Source organism: Palaemon carinicauda, chromosome 7, assembly GCF_036898095.1.
Source record: "Palaemon carinicauda isolate YSFRI2023 chromosome 7, ASM3689809v2, whole genome shotgun sequence".
NCBI classification, from domain to species: domain Eukaryota; kingdom Metazoa; phylum Arthropoda; class Malacostraca; order Decapoda; family Palaemonidae; genus Palaemon; species Palaemon carinicauda.
Window position 1 is genome coordinate 100,398,625 of NC_090731.1, and position 22,500 is coordinate 100,421,124.

Below are 22,500 nucleotides of genomic sequence, written 5' to 3' on the forward strand. Positions count from 1 at the left end.
GTTGGAAGAGGACAAATAGCCCCGGTAGCTGCTAACATTGAAGGAAGAAAGAAAACTTCACACCCCCACAACAAGGAGGCAATTACAGCGATTTTTAGGGATGGTAGGAATCTGCAGACGGTTTTGCTCGAATTTTTCAGCTGTAGTCGCTCCTTGACAGATTTGATGAGCTCCAAGAAAAAGTTTGCATGGACCAGCAAGTGCCAGGATAATGGCCATGTTAACATCGAAACCGATACTGCAAGCACCGGATTGCAAAAAGAAATTCCTTATCCGAGTAGAAGCGTCAGGCAATGGGGTTGTAGCGGTTATATTGCAAAAAGGAAAGGAGGGAATTCTTTACCATGTTTGTTTTATGTCGTCAAAGCTGAAAAAGCATCAACAAGCCTACTCAACAGTTGAAAAGGAACTACTAGCGCTAATCTCAGAGATAAGGAAATTAGAAATTTATGTGAATAGGCCACAGATTGAAGAAATTACAGTTTATTCAGATCACAATCCTTTAACTTTTGTTAATAAAATGAAAAATAATAATCACAGGTTAGCTAGATGATCATAATGTTTGCAGCCATATTGTATTATTGTAAAACATATATCAGGTAAAGATAACATGGTTGGAGATTATTTATCTCGAGCGGAATCGGTGATTCAAGCCTGCAATAAATAATCTGTTTTGGGGAGCTATCTTACGAAGCTGGTCTTCATTAAAATAGAATATTCTATTCAGGTATTTTATTTGTGTATTTAAGAGTTGTATAGCCAGCTCGTAAGGTGAGTTCCACTTACGTAGGATTGAATAATGTATGTAAATTACATAAGACGTTCCTTATTCATTTAATTGTATTTTCATATAGTTTCGTATAGGTAAATATACGTTATTTTAAAGAACGAAATTTTTAATTAACATAGATTTGTTACAGAAGTGTTATATAAACTTGTTGATGCATGCTGTATTCCACACACGTTAGGGATTGCTTCAGATTTTCATATGGGTGGAGGAGACATGAAAGTTCTTGACTAATAATTATTATTATTTTTTTTTACTGTTATGAGAGAAGGTGGTCGTAGTTAGCTGAGAGAGAGAGTTGCCTCACAAGCAACCTTAATGCCCATTCTTCAAATTACGAAGTTAGCAACCGTATGCCATTAGAGTCATGGTTCCACACCTCAAGAATGATTCACTAGAATTTTCTAAATGAATTAAGTTGTTATATATAGAGCATAGAAATGCATAAGCAGCATAAGGGCTCCAGCCTATCCCTTTGAAAGAGCCAACATCTGCCACCCTCTCTCCAGCCACTACATTACTCGTCTCAAACGTGCAGTGTATCCTCTCAAACGTGAATAGTAATTTTCATCCAACATAGATCATATATATTTTTGCTTAACCGTTCGATGTTAAAGTGTCATTTATTCATTATTTGTCAAAATTAGATATTTTCATAAATTCATTTCTATTGAAAAAGGTGATTGTATAATTTTAAAGTGTCTTTCTTTTGGACTTAGTCTAACATATAGTTCATATTCAATATTTCAACTGATTTAATTTTTATGTTAATTTTGAATTGTAAATTTTTATAGAATATATATATTTATTCTTGTAAAAGTGTGCATTATTTCGATCACCAATATTTGTTTCGGTTCTTTGCTTGCATTCCCTAACTTCCGAAGTAAGAGGTTGGTTTAAGAAAAGTTCACGTAAAGTAATCTCCAAGTTTTTGTTCTGAGTAGTAAGGAGACCTTTGGAAATTCAGTGTTTGTTTATATTGCCGTCTGGGAGTTGCGTAATATTATCAGAGCTCGGTGTAATTTCTCCAGCGTGTGAAATTATGTAATATTATCAGAGCTCGGTGTAATTTCTCCAGCGTGTGAAATTATGTAATATAAGCAGGTGAGTTTTGGAGCTCGGGAATTTCTGTAATTGGCTATCCGTAATATATATATATATATATATATATATATATATATATATATATATATATATATATAATATAAATATAAATATAAATATAAATATAAATATAAATATAATATATATATATATATATATATATATATATATATATATATATATATATATATATGCGTGTATATATATATAATATATATATATATATATATATATATATATATATATATATATATATATATATATATATATATATATATATGTGTGTGTGTGTGTGTGTGCGTGTTTGTGTGTTTGCATGCATATAATTGTGTAAATATTATATATATATATATATATATATATATATATATATATATATATATATATATATATATATATATATATATATATATATATATATATGTAAGCATTCACTGTTATAATCCCCCATTCTGAAAAGTAGTAATTATAAGCTGCCACAGAGATCGAATCATAACGAATTCGAAGCTTCCGAATTAAAATCAATTTATACGAAGAATGATTATAATTTGGATTATGATTACGGTGGTATAACATGAAAATTTCGTTACCAAACACTAATTCACAAAGGCTATAATTGGACATCTGATACACCATGTGATAGGGTACAATTTATATGCAAATTTACTTACATGACATTTAACGATATAACATTATCAATAAAACGCTAAGCAATTATATTGAACAGAGTAATTACTAGAGTTCCATGCCCTATACACGAAGCTGTAAAGAATAAATGCTCAGTACTTTAACAAATGGGTGGTTAATAGAGATGTAATTCACTATTGCCGACTTTTTATACTTTTTATTCTTTTTAAAAATAATATCAGATTAAATGTTCTCATTTACTAAAAGTTGATCATTACACATTTAAAATGTAGCCATCCTTTTTAATGTCGCAACTCCCTTTATCAGGAATATAGATTCTTTTTTGTAGATTTTTCTCCGTGTAAACTCTCTCTCTCTCTCTCTCTCTCTCTCTCTCTCTCTCTCTCTCTCTCTCTCTCTCTCTCTCTCTCTCTCTCTATATATATATATATATATATATATATATATATATATATATATATATATACATATATATATATATATATATATATATATATATATATATATATATATATATATATATATATATATATATATATATATATATATATATATATATGAAAAGGACCATCTTCGCCAACCTTATCGTTTTATAAAGTAGTTTCCGAAGTCTACAAGAATATATGAAATATGGAAAAGAAAAGATGGTGGTTATTCTGCATTACACATACCTGCCCTTTGTGTGCTTCATTATTCATTATACGAATGCAATAATTTATCATGATACATAGATTAAGGAGACCTAATCGTGCTTTTGAAAAAAAAAATACATTATTTACTTTATATTCTATGAAAGAGACCTGTATCATTTGCTCTTATTCTGTTAACAGCCTGTTGCATATTCCTTGTTAAATTTAGTTCGGTAGTGTTCCCTGTGATATTTGAAAGTTAAAAATCCACAAGAGAACGTAGCAAAGTCAACGAGAAGTGTTCCCAATAGCATAAACAATTACAGAATACGTAATATATATCACATGATGTAATACTGAACTATTTATCCATTACGCAAGTCGGGTAAGAATAAATAATTATAATTACTGGTACAAAACTGTACGAAGGAAGCAAAATGAAAAGTTAATACTTGGATGCTTCGACAAAGTAGTGAATATAGTTAACGGTTCAAAACTGTTCGAATGAAGTGATATGAAACGCAATAATATGTAGATGCTTCGAATAGCGTAGATACGGAAATGTCAGGCCAGTCAAACTTCAAACCTACTCTATTATACGGCGCTAAGATAATGTGATGCCATGATGTCATAAAGACGAAGTATCTAATAATATTTCTCCCAAAACTATTTGAAACAAGGCGAACTAATGTAAATGAACTCGGTTACTTTCTACATTAATTTAGATTTGACCGCAGCTATAATAGCGAGGTCCGAACAAATGAATTGGAATGACTTAAATGTCGAGAAAAATCGCTATAAGATAATAGGAGAAAAGAACCCATGCAACATACTGTAGTAGATCTATTCGATAATCACAATGTATACAAATTTGAATTATCATACATTGGAACATTTACGGTGACTTCAACTGTCAGTACTTTGGTAGTTTAATCAGGTGTGTTTACTTGTTTCAGATCCCGGTCAGGCCCCCAATTATTATAAACTAAGCCTTAGCCTAGCCTGTTACAGCTTATAATAAGGTCATATAAGAATATCGATCAAAGAAGGAACGTGCAAAACTCAGATCACAAAATATAACAATTTAATAATAGAAATAACAAGCAATTACAATGCTATTTAAGTTTGTAAAAAAACAATTCGCAAGTTAAACCCACACAAATATATGAACCAATGATCAAACACACACACAAACAATTAAACAAACACCTGAATTAAATATAACAACGAAACACAAAATAAAAGAAAACACAATGACTTACATTAACAATAGGAAGACCATTGTCCTAGCCGTGTATACAAAATATGTTGTCGTCAAGGTAGCCTGAGAGCGACTCTGCCCTCCTCAAACTATTACAAGCAAAAGTAAACTAAATGAACGACAAGGATGACGAAAAGTAATAAAAATATAAGACAGGTAAGGATACAAAAAGGTCAAAACAGGAAAACAAGTGTTACAAACCTAGTGGTAAGAAGGAGTACCATTAAAAGAATACATATATACAAGTGACATAATTAAAGAGAACGGAGATATGGTATACATAATATCACTATATATATATTTATATATATATATATATATATATATATATATATATATATATATATATATATATATATATATATATATATATATATATATATATATATATATACTTACTCATTCTGCAGTAGAAAGACGCATACAGAATATCGTTGTTTAATGAGTCCTTGCATAAATTCTAAAATTTCAGGCAGTGTTGCCAACCAGGTTTCTGCGAATTTTCCTCCTTGGATCCTTCATCCAAACTTCATTTTGTTTTTTCTCATTTTCCTTTGAATTATTTTCCCCCGAATTCTCCCTAAATAAATAAAATTCCCCTCAAGACCGTAACTTTATAAGTTTGCCTACTCACCGTCGTGGGAGTCGTAAAGGTAGATGATATGATCCCAACGGTAGTAGCGAATAAGGTCGATAATCGCTTGGTGGTACTGAGGCCGCATGCTCGTGGCGTAATCCATTAGACCAGATGATGGGTTGGGCACCTGAAAAGGAAGCACAATATTTATTTTAATTCCCCTTTTAAAGTCGTGTGAAGAAAGGCTCTCTCTCTCTCTCTCTCTCTCTCTCTCTCTCTCTCTCTCTCTCTCTCTCTCTCTCTCTCTCTCGAACACATTATCCACCCTTGTCCCTTAAGAAGAGTATCAACGTTGTAAGGTCACATACAGTAACTCTCTCTCTCTCTCTCTCTCTCTCTCTCTCTCTCTCTCTCTTCTCTCTCTCTCTCTCTCTCTCTCTCTCTCAGTCGGCTTACGTTTGATACCTCCACTATCTATTTGCCTTATGAATCTATTTTTTTTCTCTATTTTTCATACAAGATTTTCCTTTACTTATGTTTACTCTAAAGATATTGTTCTTAACAAAAAACATTATTATAAACATTATTTTAAACACAAATATAATGATTCAGACAGCTCAAGTGACCCCGAGCTAATCCTCATATTATTCAATTATCATTTTTTAATAGAAACAATTGTAATATTGTCTTACTCTGAATAATCAGAGATTACCAAAAATATGTATAATTAATCTTGGAGATTCTACGTTATGGAGCTGAGGTACGAAAAATACGTTTTGGGTAATAATCCCAAAACCAGACTTCTATTCCTTTTGTAATTAGGAAACAGCAAAAGAGACAAAATTCTTTCATTTCTCTCCAGGGATTAACTTTTGTTTATCGCTGGTCGTTTTGAGGTGGATATGAAGCATTGTAGTGTGATAAATGTTCCTAATGGAAGAAAATAATAAAATCTGGATCATTACCTGAAATAAAAAATACTGAAATGATTATAGTTAAAGTAGCAACTTTTACTACGGGAAAGGAGTAATAAAATATAATTAATTATAGTAATATATACTGAGACTTTCATAAGAGGAGAAAAAGTCTATTTTAACGTCGCTGTGATCAAAGTACTGTAATATATTTATTATAAAGATCAATGTAAGTCTATGTCAACGTATACAACGAAGTAAGAATTTCGTCTTATATTGCATGTGTACTCTAGAAATAATATTACAAAAAGTTTTTTTTTTCATTTATGAAACGGAATGCCTAATTTTCAAACATTAAAAAAAACTCGCAAAACATTATAGATTGTACTGATAGAAGAAGATAAACCAAGATAAATACTATCCAAACATGATCTGATAATGGGTTGAAGTCATCTAAATCTAGAAATTAATAAAAGTAAGGAATATAATGAACATTAAAGGTGCTTTCAATATCATTTCAGCTAAAACTTCACCATATACTGTTAGGCTGATAATAAATCTAAATGCAGTGTTATACATACACCTTATCAGAGATCGTATAACCTCTGGCAACCAAACTTTGGACCAAGTTGCGCAAATTTATTCAATATTGACGTGAAACTGAAGTCGTACAGACTGGCCTGTGTTTATATATCATCATCTTCACGAACAAACGTGACTTAAATTTTGCAGACAGATGATAAAATTTGAAAAAGAACGCACCGTTTATGACACCAACACAAGTAACAAGTGAAAGATAGCTAAGGTTACGTTATTATAATCCTGAATATTTAGTATATTGCTCTTATAAAGTATAAATGTTACCATTTCCAAGAGACGGTATATTGCTTTCTTGGAAAAAAGAAAGCCCATTCTTTCCCTTCATTGGTTTTCTCCCCCCCCCACCCCCCTCCCACATTGTTCAGATGTGAACATTAGGGTGCCTCATCACGTAGGCATTAGCATAAGAGTGAAAAAAAAAGTAAGCAAAAATCCTCCTTGGAATATAGCCATGGTTTTCTAGGAAATTATCCGGTCCCAAAGGCGGTTAATTCTATGGATAAGATGAGATCGATGAAAATACAGAAGAATCATACCTAATAAATTACGCGCACATATATATGCATATGAAATACCACATCCTATGCAGACATCGATTTGCAGTCTTAGAGAATTCAAGAGACGAATTAATGAAGAATGGTGTTATACTATGAAAAGGAGACAAAGACAGAACTTCATTGTTGAAAGTTTTCGAGGATATAATGAAAATTACAAGGTAGATCATGTCTCAAAAGAAAAGCAACGAATGCCTGGAGAGAATATTTAGACAGTAAAGCAGATGAGGTTTACAAAGCTATGAATTCATAGAATTATTAATGAAATCTCGACTGGGGCCAAGAAGAAGGAGCATATACTCATGCAAAATAGATATGGATATTTTATAACAATAGGAGATGAGGAAAAACAGCTTTGGATGGAACACTTTAGAGAGGTCATGAATAAGTGATATGAAGGGAATAATTTGATTGATATACCTGATGTTGATGAAGACCTTGCTGTGACCATGAATGAATTCATAAGGTTTGAATTCAAAGCTATCATAAAAAAACTAAAGAGATAGAAAGCTGCAGGATAAGATGGAATAACTGCCGAGATGATACTGGCCGACAATGTAGTGAGTACCCCAATACTTACAAGATTATTTTGCGGAATGCAGTATGGAGAGGTTAAACCTGATGAATGGTAGTTAAGAGACCTGACTGATTGCAATAATCACAAAGGCATAACATTTACGTCAGTTGTTATGAAAATATATAGTATGCAAATTCTAAAGAGACAGGAAAGACAGATTGATGAAAATCTGAGAGATGAAAAAGCAGGATTTCAAAAAGGTTAAAGTTGCACTGACCAAATTTTCATTTTGAGCTATGTTGTACGGAATATGTAAAATATAAATCCCCTTTTGACGGCATTTTTGGACTATGAAAAAGAATTTGATAGTGCACACCGACCAATTTTATGGAGAGTCCTGTGTTGTTTTGGAATTCCTCTTAAATATGTGATTATGATTAAGTCTGTTCCTGAGCAAAGCAAGTACAAAGTCAATGTTAATGGAGACTTATCAATTGAATTTCCAGTGAACAGCAGGGTACTCAAAGGGAATATGTTGTCGCCTATGCAGTTTATCCTTCTTATGGATTGTAATGCGTGGAACAATAGGAGATGCTGGAGAAGGCTTGAGCTGGATGGGTGATAGGAAATTAGCAGACCTAGAGTATGTTGTTGATGCTATCATTGTTAGCAGAACACCACAGGAATCGCAATGCTTGCTTACCAGAATGCATAAAATATCAAACGAGGTTAGGCTCAAGATAAATAAAAGAAAGACAGATATGATGAGAACGGAGTATGCAATGGAAGATGAAATATCAAAGGGTTAATGAGGTAGAATCATTTAAATATTTAGGAACTATGATCTCCAATACAGGTTCTTTAGAATTAGAATTTAGTGAAATATTGTAAAAAGCGAATCAGACAAGAGCTAGATTAAGTAAAATTTGGAAATCATATCACTTGAAATTACATATAAAAATCAGACTAAATATCAGTTTAGCGAGATTGGTGTTACTCTATGGACATGAGTTCGATGGATATTGGGAGTTAAATGCCAGGACAGGATTAAAAATGAAACTATAAGAAAGATTACTCGAGTATCATATGTGGATGAAATCATGATGAGGGGTAGATGGTGATGGTTTGGGCATGCTCTTCGCACTCCCCAAAGAGAGATTAGCTCACCAAACGTTCAGCTGGGCTCTACAAGACACTAGAAGAGTTGGAAGACCAAGGCCTACAGGGAGATCTTAGGACTTTTCTCATTGACTTCTGAACAACCTGCCGCTAATTTCTTTTTGTACTGCTGTATATACTCTACACTAGACCATCTTCATAAGATAGCTTCCCCCCTCCCCCACCCAAAAAAAAAAATATTCATTTTGCGCCTGAGTCCATCGATTTAACTCGAGATATATAATCTGCAACTATGTTATCTTTACCTGATTTATGCTTTACATTAATACGATGCAATTGCAAACATGATGACCACCTAGTTAACCTTCGATTATTATTTTTCATATTATGCACAAAAGTTAAAGTATTAAAATCTGAGTACAATGTAAATTGAAAACTTGGTTATCTCTGCGATCAACTCCAGCAGTTCCGTTTTCAACCCTCCAGTTGACTCTCTATTTCTTCATCAGCTTCGATAACATAAGACACAAAGAATGAAGAATTCCTTCCTTATGTTCTTGCAATAAGACAGCGCCAATCCCATTATCCAACGCATCCATTTGGAGAAGGAATTCCTGGGTGAAATCCGGTACTTGAAGTATCGGTTTTGAAGTTGATATGGCCTTCCTCAGATTTTTCCTTTTTCCTGATATCTCGATAACGCAAGTCTGGTCACTGCTTTCCTCTAAAATTGGGAAGGGTTCTGGGAACTCATTGACAAGAGGGAATCTTCTTTCCGTTTCGTACAACAACACCTGCCGTCCTACCGTAACCTGTCCGTTCGTACTTTTCATGCCAAACCCTTTCTTTGCTCGTCCTTGTCTCGTTTTCAATGTCTTCTAAGGAAAATTTCCTTTACTTGGCGATTCCTTTCCTCAATTCCTTAACATTTCCTTCGAACATTTCCTCTCGATCCTTCCCTTTTCCTGCCAATATTTTCTTTGGTCCTTTGCTGATGGGTCGTGGAACCTGTCTGTTCATACTCTTCCTACCAAACCTTTTCTTTCTTCGTCCTTGACTAGTCATCTTCATGCCTTCTAGGGAAAATTTTTTATCTCGCCGATCCTTTTCCTCAAATTCTCTCGGCCCTTCCCTTTTTTCTGCTATCATTTTCTTCGGTCCTTTCCTCAACAGGTCTCCTCGTACTTCCATCGGGCGATAGGGAGCTTCCTTGAGGCACTTGTTGGGCTTTTCACCTGTTTGACATATGTGATATGCACGGCAAAACTAACTCATGCCCTTTTGCATGCCAGGCCAGAAAAAGCGTTTCAATATCTTCTCTGCCCTCTTCCTAATCCCCATATATCCCGTTTCATGCGCGGCAGCGATCACCTGTCTTCTCAAGGGTGCGGGAACTAATATCTGCCGATATATCCCCCATTCGGCATTTCCAGGGATATTGGCGGGTCTTTGCTTCCTCATAAGCAACCCATCCTTAAAATAATAATAGGTCGGAGACGGCTTTGCCTCCGTCTCGTCCATCACACGGTACAATAACTCTGTTAACTTTGCATCCCTCCGCTGCAATGCTATCAACTTTTTCTTACTCACTTGTCCTACTTCTAACATTAAATTTTTTATTTCTTCAAAGTCCATTTCTTCATTGTCCTCTTGTTCGCTCGTCTGTCATTCCTCTTTGACCCAGGCTACTTGGGAGCTCTCTTCTAACGTATCATCAAGGGAATCCTCTTCTTTGGAAAACAAATACTGCGAATTTGTTGCTCCTTCAATTTCTTTTTCATCTTCAGCAGCCACTTTCTTCTTCATACTCTTAGTCGTAGCACATCTAGGAAACATATACGGGTAGTCCTTCTGGAGTTCAGTTGTAGGACTATGCTTCAAAGATTTCTCCGTTACAATGGGACAAGGCACGAACGACACTCCACCAACCTCATTGCCCAGCAGGACGTCTACTCCTTTGACAGGCAATGAATCCTTTATAGCAAAGTCAAAATTACCTGTCATCAACTCGCATGAGAGTTTTAAACGGCAAATAGGGGTGACCTCTTCACCTCCTATTCCCTTCAAAATAATTGAGTTACCTGTCAGAGACTGTTTCACCAACGGATGTACTCCTCGTACCACCACACTGTGTTTACAACCTGTGTCGAGCAATATCCTGACTGGGGTTTGCTCACTCCCGTCTATTGCTGCTTACATACCTTCATAAATATATGATTTAAAGGCCTCCATGCTGTTTGGGTTCATCCTGTTTGTCATGTAAATGTTAGCTGGTTTATTTTCCACTCCGTCCTTTCCCCAATTGCTTCTTAGTCTTCGCATACTGTGAAGTGGAATTATCCTTAATCTCCTGGGTGACTGCTTTTGGTTGGTTTGGCCGACATTCCTTACTGATATAGCCTCTCTTGCCAAACTTAAACAGACAATATTAACCTTCTGCACGTCTTTCATGATACTTGAAGGAGGACGATTCGACAATTTTTGCTGTGGTACTATCGAATTCTGCTTAGTGACAGTAACAGTGCTACCTCCGTTGTAACTGTTGAACTTGTTCCTGTAGTTATTTCCGAATTGGTTTCAGTGGTTTGGCTAATACTTGACATTTGATCAAAACGACGGTTTAAACTTCTTGCCCGAGGAGGGTTTACGACTGATAATATTGTAATCTTCACTCAGCGAAGCAGCTTCATCTCATTCTCTCTCTCTCTCTCTCTCTCTCTCTCTCTCTCTCTCTCTCTCTCTCTCTCTCTCTCTCTCTCTCTCTCTCTCTCTCTCTCTCTCTCTCTCACCCAAGTATGTTCGAATATGCTCTAGTATTATCAATTCTTCCAAATCAGCTATCTCCTTTACATTAGCAGCCTATATCTATCTTTTAAAACATCCTCATACCTGATAAGCATAATCGAGGAAAGACATTTCCTCGTCCTTCCACAAACTTCAGAAATTTACCTAATAATATTTAGGGGTCGTCTGGTACACCTGGAGCACGCTCCTTTTTAATTCTTGATACTCCATTCTCTGATCTTGAGATAAGGATAAATAAGCACTGTGGCTTTCCCAAAGAGTACACCTTGCACTAATAAAGACCATTTATCTTCTTGCCATTCCATCATCAATACAACCGTTTCAAAATTATCAAAGAACTCATCAGCAGCTTCCTCTGCAAATTTCGGGAACAACATCTGTGCATTTGCCATATCAAACATCTGAGTTGCCACCCTTGGACGAGAATACATAAATTCCAATTCCCTCAAATATCGTACATCTGCTTCACGTCTTTCTTCTCGTCTTGCCATCATCTTCACCTTAATTAAATTCCCCTATGCTGCAATATGTCGAATCTGTCTCTACATCCCCTTCTGCTTTCATCCCTTCAGTTTCTAAGTCAGCTAATCCTTGTTTCACTATAAATTCTTCTTCATCCTCCTACAACAGTTCACGAGCTGCCACAATATTCTCTTCCAACAACTTTCCCGAGTTTATCAACGCTTCTAAGGCTAAACACTTGATTTGAGCCTTAATCATCCCCCTCGTTGCATGGCCACCACATGCCATTAAGATAGAGAGCCACTGAGCTTTAGTTACATTAGCTTCTGAAAATTTCCTGAACACTTGGGTTATTCAAAAACTCTTGGATATTAAACTGTGCTATCTTATAACTTTACAATAATTAAGGCCTCTCCAAAAATATTGTATATTAACAATACTCAAAATCCGATCAACACTGTACTGTTAAATTTTTTTTAATCAAAACACGGCTTGGTTATTACCAATATTTAAAACTGACTCACCCGACCCCAAGGGTCTGGGCAACAAAAATATATTATATAATATGACTCCCGTGGTCTGGGTACTAAAAATATATTAAACTACGGCTCTTGACTAGGAACCAAACATAATATTATATATACTAAGACTGGAAAGTTAGTCAACCTCTCGAATTGCCAACTACCTTGTTTTCTTTTACATTAAAACTGTTACACTTTAAAATAGTAATACACTAATTCTAAGACAGTTAAATAACTTCCAGACACCAATATGTAAAACACTGGATATCCAATGGTCTCTTAAGTACACTCAAACTACACTGGGTAAATACTCTTAGGTATTGTTTATAACTTACAGTGGTTCTTAACAGGATACAAGCAGAATCTGACTCTTAAAAAAGGGGGATGGGAATAATGCACTCTTTACAAGAATAATTAAAATCCATATAAATTAAAACACTTTGAAAGAATTTACATAATAATAAAATAAGTCACTGGAAAAGATAAAGACTGAACAAAATTTAGATTGAGACAAAAATATTATGATCTGAAAATTATATATTAACTTGACCTGAACTATTATATCTGAATATACCTTGGACTAAGAAAAGAAATACTACAATGTAGATTATACAAAAAGCTTGAAATTAAATCTGAGTGACACAATATTCAAGTTTGAGACTTAATGAAACAGATAAACAGATCATAATAGAAAATCTTGACCTTCCTAAATGGCAAATTATAAAAATATTTTTACAATGACAACACTCGCTCTAATACGTTGAATTCAAAATGAACGTTACATCTCACATATTTTTTCTACATACGATTTGCTTTGAGGCACAGTCACTTAGGAGAGAACGCAGTAAATGTACTGAACACTTTTAACAACAATACACTGCGTTGCATGCAGGAGTTAGAGAGGCGAGGAGACGTCAATTTTAAGGATGATAATCTCTACCTCCATCTGTGTAATCTAACCTTGGTTTCATCTTTATATGAAATCTAACTGATTCCTGAAATTTCCCCAAGATTTGGGAAGCGTTGGTTGGCCGGCAAAAGGCGTGAGCTGCCAAGTATCGCTCTCCCTAACGCTGTACTCACGCCAGGCCAGACGGCTCTCTCAGGTAACTAGCTTCCCCCCATCCTCTCACCAGCCCTTCGCGACATTTCTAAAGACTGTGGTAAAGAATTTTCCAAAGCGTTCCCTCTCAAACATGACCCAATCCCTCATAAAATAAAAAAGGACATTACCTAAGCCGTTGTTCATATCTTGCACGTATCCAACCACTCTCTCAAATAGATTCCGTAAGACTTCCTAACAAACATAGGTGGAATAAAAAGTTGATTCTTAAAAATAACGTAAATCTATATATGCTAACTTGAATAAAGAATATCATGAAAATAACGACGAAAGTCTTACGTAATTTGCATATGAATCCTAAATCTACACAAGAGGAGCCCATTTTACGGGCTGGACATCATCTATTCAATGCACAAATGAAATATAAATACAATTATGAATAAACTATTGTATTTACTCTACACTAGACCAGCTTCGTATGAATAGATTTTGAGCAGTGCTATGTATTTCAGTATTGACAGTGAAGTCAAAAGAAAAGCCAAGATGACTGTGAAGAGTATTTGGACAGACAAGCAGATGAGGCTGACAAATCTATGAATTCAAGGAGTGGCTATGGTGTAAGAATTACTCTTAGAATTATCAACCAAATTTCCATGGAAGCAAAGATGAAGAAGCACATACCCATCAAAAAAGAAAGACAGATCTCTTATAACAACTGAAGATGAAGAAAGGCAACATTGAATAGAACACTTTAGTGAAGACATGAATAGAAAATATGAGGGAAATGATTTGATTGATATACCTGAAGCTGTGAAAGACCTTGATGTGTCCGTGAAGGAATTCAGTGTGTTTGAAGTTGAAGCTATAATTAAAGAACTCAATTGATGGAAAGACCCTAGTTACAATAGAATAACTACTGAGATGATATTGGCCGAAAATGCAGTGACTCTCAGAATACTGACAAGATTATTTTGTAGAATGTTTCAGTAAGAGGCAAGACCTGATGAAGGAGAACTAGGAGTATTGTTGAAAAAGGCAAAAAAAGGAGATCTGACTGATTGCAATAATTACAGAGGTATCACACTTACGTCAGTTGTCATTTCCAGTGAACAGTGGAATACTTCAAGGGAGTCTGTTATTGTTTATCCTCCTCGTGAATATTGTTAATAGTGAAGAAATATTGAACTGGATTGGGAGTAGGAAACTATCTAACTTGGAGTAGGCTGATGACACTATCCTAATTAACTGAACATCACAGGATTTGCCAGTTAGGCTCAAGATGAATGAATGATTTGAAGTTCTCTGGCATCCTGACATCGAAGGTCATTGACGCCGATGGTTAGGCTCAAGATGAATAGAAGAAAGCCAGAAATAATAAGAATGGAATATGCAATGGAAGATGAAATATCATTGAAGGGAGAAAGGATTAATGAGTTACAATCATTTGAATTCTGGGGAACTATGAGTTTAATCAAAGACTGGATAAATCAAATCTTACAATAGTAGGTCAAATTGCTTGAATTTGTTCATAAAAGTCAGGCTATATGTAATTTTAGTGAGATCAGTGTTACTGTATGGACATGAGTTATGGTATGACGATGCTATCAGACTCTGTAGATTTGAGAACAGAGCCCTCAGAAGAATATAGGGAGGTAAGTGGCAGAATATGATTAGAAATGACACTATAAGAGAGATTATTCGAGTACTATATGTGGATGAGATTATAGTGAGGGGTAGATGAAGATGGACTGGGCATGCTCTTCGCACTCCCCAAGAGAGACTAGTTCACAAAACTTTTAACTGGCTTCCACAAAGTACTAGGAAAGTTGGAAGGCCCAGGCCCACATGGCTGAGAAATATGAAGTATGGCATGTGTGATAATGAATGGAGAACTTTTAAATTAAAAGGTCAAGATAGAGACAGCTGACGAAATTTAACCGAGGCCCTTCGCATCAGTAGGTGTAGGAGGGGATGATTATGATGATGATGATGATGATACACACACACACAAACACACACACACACACACACACACATATATATATATATATCTATCTATATATATATATATATATATATATATATATATATCTATATATATATATATATATATATATATATATATATATATATATATATATATATATATATATATATATATATATATATATATATATATATATATATATATATATATGTGTGTGTGTGTGTGTGTGTGTGTGTGAGAGAGAGAGAGAGAGAGAGAGAGAGAGTGTGTGTTCTGTTACGCTCATGGTAGAGAGGGAGTAGTCATACCCTATTGAGTACAGGAAAGCAGATTAGTACGCTTGAAAGCAAGAATTTCCCACCAATTGGTGAACCACCAAGTATTATTTAGGAAAGGGGAAGGGGTGGAAAAGGTTGAATCCTTTGTTATTTTCACTCTATGTCCTGCTATGTCCATTTACTTTGCCTTGCATATCATTAGAACATACTTTAGTTTAATTTCATATCCATATTGCTCTTTTTCTTTCTCTTATTGTTTTTACCGTTATTATTGCTTCTATATATAGCACTCAGTGTTGTAACTAGCTTATATTCTTAGGCTTTAAGAAGGATCCAATTTCTTATGCAGAAGTTCATAATTTTAAGACTATCTGATTATATAATGTGAGTGGCATATATTGGTCTTAACGGAAAGGCGAGCTGGACATAAAGGATATTATTCAAATGCCATAACAAGATTATAAACACACGTTGAGGGTAGCTTTCTAATAATAAGAAACATGCAATAGCAAATTGAAGCAGGTTTCTTTATCATTAGAGAGAGAGAGAGAGAGAGAGAGAGAGAGAGAGAGAGAGAGAGAGAGAGAGAGAGAGAGAGAGAGAGAGAGAGAGAGAGCTATTCAGTTTCTGAGAGTATATGAAATTCCCGTGCATTTCAAGGCTCCCAACTGAAAAAGACATACATGTGAAATATGGCACCCTGCCCTAAAGAGGTAAAGTGTAGGCCTATTGTCTTGCAAGAGATAGGCAAGTCTGAGGCGATCATTGGAGACCCATTCTTTGCCACGAATATTGATTAAGAAAGACTTCGTTTTGAGATGGATAATAAGGAATGCGACCATGTAAGAGTGTGTCAGCGGTGGCTTGCAAGTGTCAGTTCACTCAAAGACATGTGCTGCAGTGTTTATATAGTTTGGTATTTGTCGTTTTGCTGGGGGCTTGTGAGTCTAGCAAAAGGGAGTGAATTCCCACTCAATGTGACTTGGACGTTGGAGATTGTTGGAGAAGATTTCAGGCAGAAAAAAAATCAGCAGTGACTACCACCGGGCACCCATACTCCATTTCAGCTGATGAGACACCTAGGATATCCCTAAGAGTGGTCCTTAATACAAGAAGGACACAGGGAATCTGAGTAAACCAGTAGGAGTCATGGCAGCAGGGCATCAAAGCTACTTTGAGGGTGCGGTGAAATCTTTCAACCACCCTGTTTGTTGCAGGGTTGTAGGTGGGTGGCTGATGTAGGGTGATGCTCAAATAATGTCCAAAATTGAGAGGTAAAAATGTTACCACTGTCAGAAGTAATATGGCCAGGGATACCAAATCTCATTATCCATCCTGAGAATAAAGCTGATGTTCATGAGGCAGATATTGCAGTTTGCATGTGGAGTGGATAATAGCGGTAAACAGGTAAATGTCTCTTTTTTATGTGAGTATTGGGCCTACTATGTCGATGTGAATTTGGAAAAAAACGAGGTTGAGCTTGAAGAGAGGTGTCCACTCCTGAGATCGTGTGTCCATGTACTTTTGAAGTTTTGCATGAAGTACAAGCTGTGCCAAATGAAATTCGTCTTCAGTGTCTGTGCAGTAGATCGGAACAAGGGATTTGAGAGGCAATGGGTTAAAACAATCACCTGTCTGTGCATGGGTGAAGGTATTTACAATCGTGGCCATTAGTACTGACATTGTGGTTGTCGAGGGCGACATCTTCCCAATGAAGGAATTTGCAAGTGTCCTGCAAGCTTGGTACTCTGAATCTTTTCATTAGGCTACTGACAAGGCAATGCAATCAAATCCCAGGTGAATGGCCGCCAGTGTATTTCAAGACAAGGCATCAGCAAAGGGATTATTTTTCCCAGGGACGTGTTGAAGGGTGTAAATGTATTCAGCTATCATAGCGGAGAAATGTTGGTGTTGGCGGGCAGACTAGACATCAGACTGTCACGTGAAGGCATGCACCAGGGGCATATGGTCTGTATGAATGATGGAGGGTATATCCTTTAAAAATTGCGAAAGTGATGGACAGCCAAATGCACCCCCAGCAATTTGCATATGAAGGTAGAGTAAGGAGATTCCACCGTAGCCAGTTTTCTACTCTAGAGCCATTGACCACCTGCTCAATTACTGCAACAATAGCAAAATCACTGGCATTGGGGGAATGGGAAAAGTGAGAAGAGCAACAGGTGATAGGGCATTCTCTGCGTTACAAAAGACCACTTACTAATGGCAACCCCTTTTCATGTTTTTTGGTTTCTTGTCTTACCCTTGAGAGAAGGGTAGAGGGGGGCAAGAGTGGCTGTGATGGCTGGCAAGAACCAGGTGATAATAATCGATCATACCCAAGAATTCTTGCAGTTCTTTGATGGTCAATAGTGTGGGTATGCTCTGAAATACTTAAACCATTTCAGAGAGGGGATCGTCTACTTTCAGGTTTGATACTGTGCCCTAAAACAGTTACTTTCTTTGTACCAAAGGGACTCTTGTCATATCAGACTGGTGGACATGAACGATGCGTAAGTGATGGGGTAAGTACTGCTATGAATGTCGATGTCATGAGGTACAGGTAATAAAAGTTTGTGGCAGACATAACAACTTCTATTTGAGTTTGATCTACTGGAATTCAGACATGGATGATTCTATCTTCGATTGTCTTCTTATCATTATGGCTTAGAAACAAGAAGATGATAGAATGGCCTCTTCTGTCTTTGTTGGTGATTTCAATGCTCACCATATGGAGCGGTTAAGTTCTCTTTCTCTTACCGATCACCATGGCTTAAGAGCTTTAGACCTTGCCTCTGAGTCAGGCTGTGAGAAAATCACTAGTGAAGCTACTCACAGGTCTGGTAACTGCTTGGACCTCGTATACACCGGCTCCCTTAGCGTTATAATAAGTATGGTCAGCTGTTCACTTGGGACATCAGATCATGTCGATTTTATTAGTAGTGAAGACGGAGCAACCTGCCCCCGATGTATCATACTCAAGTAAAATTTATATGAAATCTCAAGCAGAATGGAATGGGATTTTGAATGATCTTTTGTGCTTGAATTGGTCACAGCCAAATAGTAGTGTTGATCCTATTATCCCTTTGAATGAGAATCTAGTCAACATAATTGATAGGCATATCCCTTCTCGTGTGTTAAGGTACCAAGTGAAGGAGAAACTGTGGTTCAATGATGATTGCAGACATGCTTATTTAGAGAAGCAGGAAGCCTATCACCTTTGGAACGGTAACAGATCAGATTTGACCTGGAATACCTATACTCAAGTTGGAGCTTTTGTTCATAGAGTATTTGCTTCAACAGAAAAGGAATACATTGTAAGCATAAAAGAAACCCTATCTGATACAACCCAAGAATATAAGTGGTGGACTAACCGTAAACCTGGTCTCTTTGGTGTAGATGTTACAGTCTCTCCTTTATTTAAACCATATGGCTCAGTCACTCACTTTCCAAAGGAAAAGGCAACCCTTTTGACTGATGTATTTGACAGCAAACAGAGTAATGAAAAACTTCAACTTCCTCATTTCTGTTTTCCTGAGGCTAAATTAACCAGTTTAGCTATTTGATCTCATGAAATTGTAGCTCTGTTGATAGACCTTGATGCTCATGGAGATGTAGACCCAAATGCCATTTTTCATTTGTTTTTATAAATACTGCAGATTTCTTAGCTCCAAAGTTATCTGTTATTTTGCTCATGTTATCCAGAAGAGGATCTTTTAGCACTTGTTGGAGAATTGGTAATGTTACTCCATTATGTAAATGTGTTTGTGGTAGCTCAAGTCCAACTGATTACCGCCCAATTTCCATAACTCCCATATTATCTGAAGTATTTGAAAGTCTGGCAAAACGACTGAATAGGTTTGCTGAAGTTAATCATAAGTTCCCTAGTTTGCATTTGGTTTTCGTGAAGGCCTTGGAGCAGGTGACGCCCGTCTTACAATCTCCAGTGCTGTACAGAAATACCTTGATTGTGGTCAGGAAGTTTGTATTATTTGCCTTGATTTTAGTGCTGCCTTTGACCGTGTTAATCAAGAAGCCCTTGTTTGCAAACTCAAACAGTTGTGAGTGGATGGGTCGTTTCTTAGCATTATTATTGATTTTTTAAGTAATAGATCTCAAAGAGTTGCTGTTGATGGGCACTATAGTGAGTATACGGATGTGATATCTGGTATTCCACAGGGTAGTGTTCCTGGCCCATTACTTTTCATACTATATACACATGACATGTGGTCTGGCCTAGAAAACAAGCTAGTTGCATCTGTAGATGATGCAACTCTCTTTGCATCAATTCCATCTCCTAAATGTAGATCTGGGGTTGCTGAATCCCCTAATAGAGATCTAGCAGAAATTAGTGCATGGTGCAAATTATTGGGTATAAAGTTGAATCCTAACCAAACTCAAAGTATGATTGTAAGTAGGTCAAGGACAGTGGCTCCTCAACATCCGGATCTCAGCATTGATAATGTTTCTTTAAATTTGTATGACTTTTAAAACTGTAGGTGTGATTCTTGACAGAAAATTTACATTTGAGAAACACATCATGTCTGTGTCTTCTTCAATTGCATAAAAAAATTGGCTTATTGAGAAAGTGTTTTAACATTTTCGGTGATCAATCATTTCTGAATCACTGTTTTAATTCTTTCATTCTACCTTGTTTCGAGTATTGTTCTCCTGTCTGGTCTTTAGCTGCTGATCCTTATCTTAATTTGTTGAACAGAAACTTACGATCTACTAAATTTCTTATTCCTAATCTAGATATCAATCTTCAACACCGTCATTCAATTAGTTAATTATGCATGTTGTATAAGATTTTTCATAATTCTGATCATCCTTTACATTCAGATCTTCCTGGACAGTTCCATACTGTTCGTAATATTAGGCATGCAGATAATTCTAATAGTCAGGCCTTCTCCATCATGAGGCTCAGTACTACACAGTATTCCAGAAGTTTTATTCTAGCTGTGACAAAGTTATGGAATGATCTTCCTGATCGGGTAGTTGAATTAGTAGAACTTCAAAAGTTCAAACTTGCAGCAATTCTTTTTATGTTGAACAGGCTGATGTAAGTCTTTTTATAATTATATATGACTTATATGTTTTGACGTTGTTACTGTTTTTGGAATAATTTACTGTTATTTTTTTCTCGTTTAATTATTTCCCTATTTCCTTTCCTCGCTGTGCTTTTTTCCCTGTTGGAGCCCTTGGACTTATAACATCTTGCTTTCCCAACTAGGGTTGTAGCTTGGCTAGTAATAATAATAATAATAATATCTGCGATGTTGGGAAATGGTAGTGATGTATGACACAAATTTTTCTTTCCTTCTGCCTGAATAGAATTTTTTTTTCTTTGATTAGGCCAAAAGTTATTTTCATGGCGATTTCACTGAACAAATTATTTATCCTCTTAATTTTTTTTTAATCTTTACAACACTCCTATCTTCACAAAGGATTATACGTGAAGAAATACTTTCAACAATTTTGGTTAGCTCCTTAAAAAAAAGGCATAACAATACAAGATTAAATATCTTTCTGTTCTTGCTTTAGATATCATTCAAAGCTCTGGAATATCAACTAAGATAATCTTTTGAGGATTAGGAAATACTTGTAAAAAGATGATTAAGTCTGGTAGCCTGATTTCATCCACTTTCAACTATTTTGAGAAAAATTACATTCAAGATTTGCTGCAGAACATAGCAACAAACAATTCTGATTTGATGGTTCTTTAGTTACATTTTAAACCTGAAAAGTCACTGCTTTACGTTCCATTTTCATCTCATCTTCCAAATAAACAGAGAATATGAATTTCGTTGGTTCTTCTCCAACAATGATAACACAAACGTCTTATAAAGTATATCCTAATAGAGCTTTTCAGTAATGACTGGCTTTGGTCCCCATCAACATTACCCCATCACTTTAAATTACTATAACAAAAATCTACAAAAAAATGTATATAAAACTATTAGGACATATGATCTTAGTATTCTTTCGTACACTGCTCTCATTTGATCATTCTCTTATCGGAAAATTAACGCAATTGCTTTTGTGATCAGCAATCTTTAGCAGGGTCTGGCTTAAGGCTTTTATAACCATAACTCATTTCGATTTCTTCTCCAATTAGTCGGTCCCTGACTGAATTAGGCTGTCCTTTTCTCTTCTGCCTGCATGCTGTTTCCCATTATTTCAGTGGAGGAAGCTTTGGAATTCCTACTTGTCATTTCCAATGGTATGAAGAAGGTTGAACAAACAACAAATAATTTTACTCTTTTTTTCGGTATAAACAATCATTCCATTCAACTTCAATGAAACAGGATTCTTTTCTACTTCGAGACAAAGGATATTTCTAACAGATAGCAAAAACTGCTGCGGTTTTTTTTTTTTTTTTTTTTTTTTTTTTTTTTTTAAGCTGACGATGAACAAAAGTGCCTTAATTAATTAAATAAGAAAGCTATCCATATCGTTCTTTCCATTGTAAATAATTGGAACAAGATTAACAACCACTGTTTGTGAATGAAGTAAAAGAAAAACTAATATCAAACTGAGAGAGAGAGAGAGAGAGAGAGAGAGAGAGAGAGAGAGAGAGAGAGAGAGAGAGAGCGAGAGCGTTAGGTAATTTATGAAATATTTACACAGTATTAATTATCATACGTGTATAAATCTGATACTGAACTATCATTGTG

At 35.6% G+C, this 22,500-nt stretch overlaps 1 protein-coding gene across 1 annotated transcript in view; it reads right to left on the bottom strand.

Moving 5' to 3' along the window:
• Window positions 1-22,500, bottom strand: part of LOC137643977 (glutamate receptor 1-like) — a 1,817,173-nt gene that overhangs the window by 835,937 nt on the left and 958,736 nt on the right. The window contains exon 4 of the mRNA XM_068376810.1: window positions 5,064-5,193. Coding sequence (XP_068232911.1) covers window positions 5,064-5,193 — 130 coding nt within the window. The remainder of the gene's footprint in view (window positions 1-5,063; window positions 5,194-22,500) is intronic.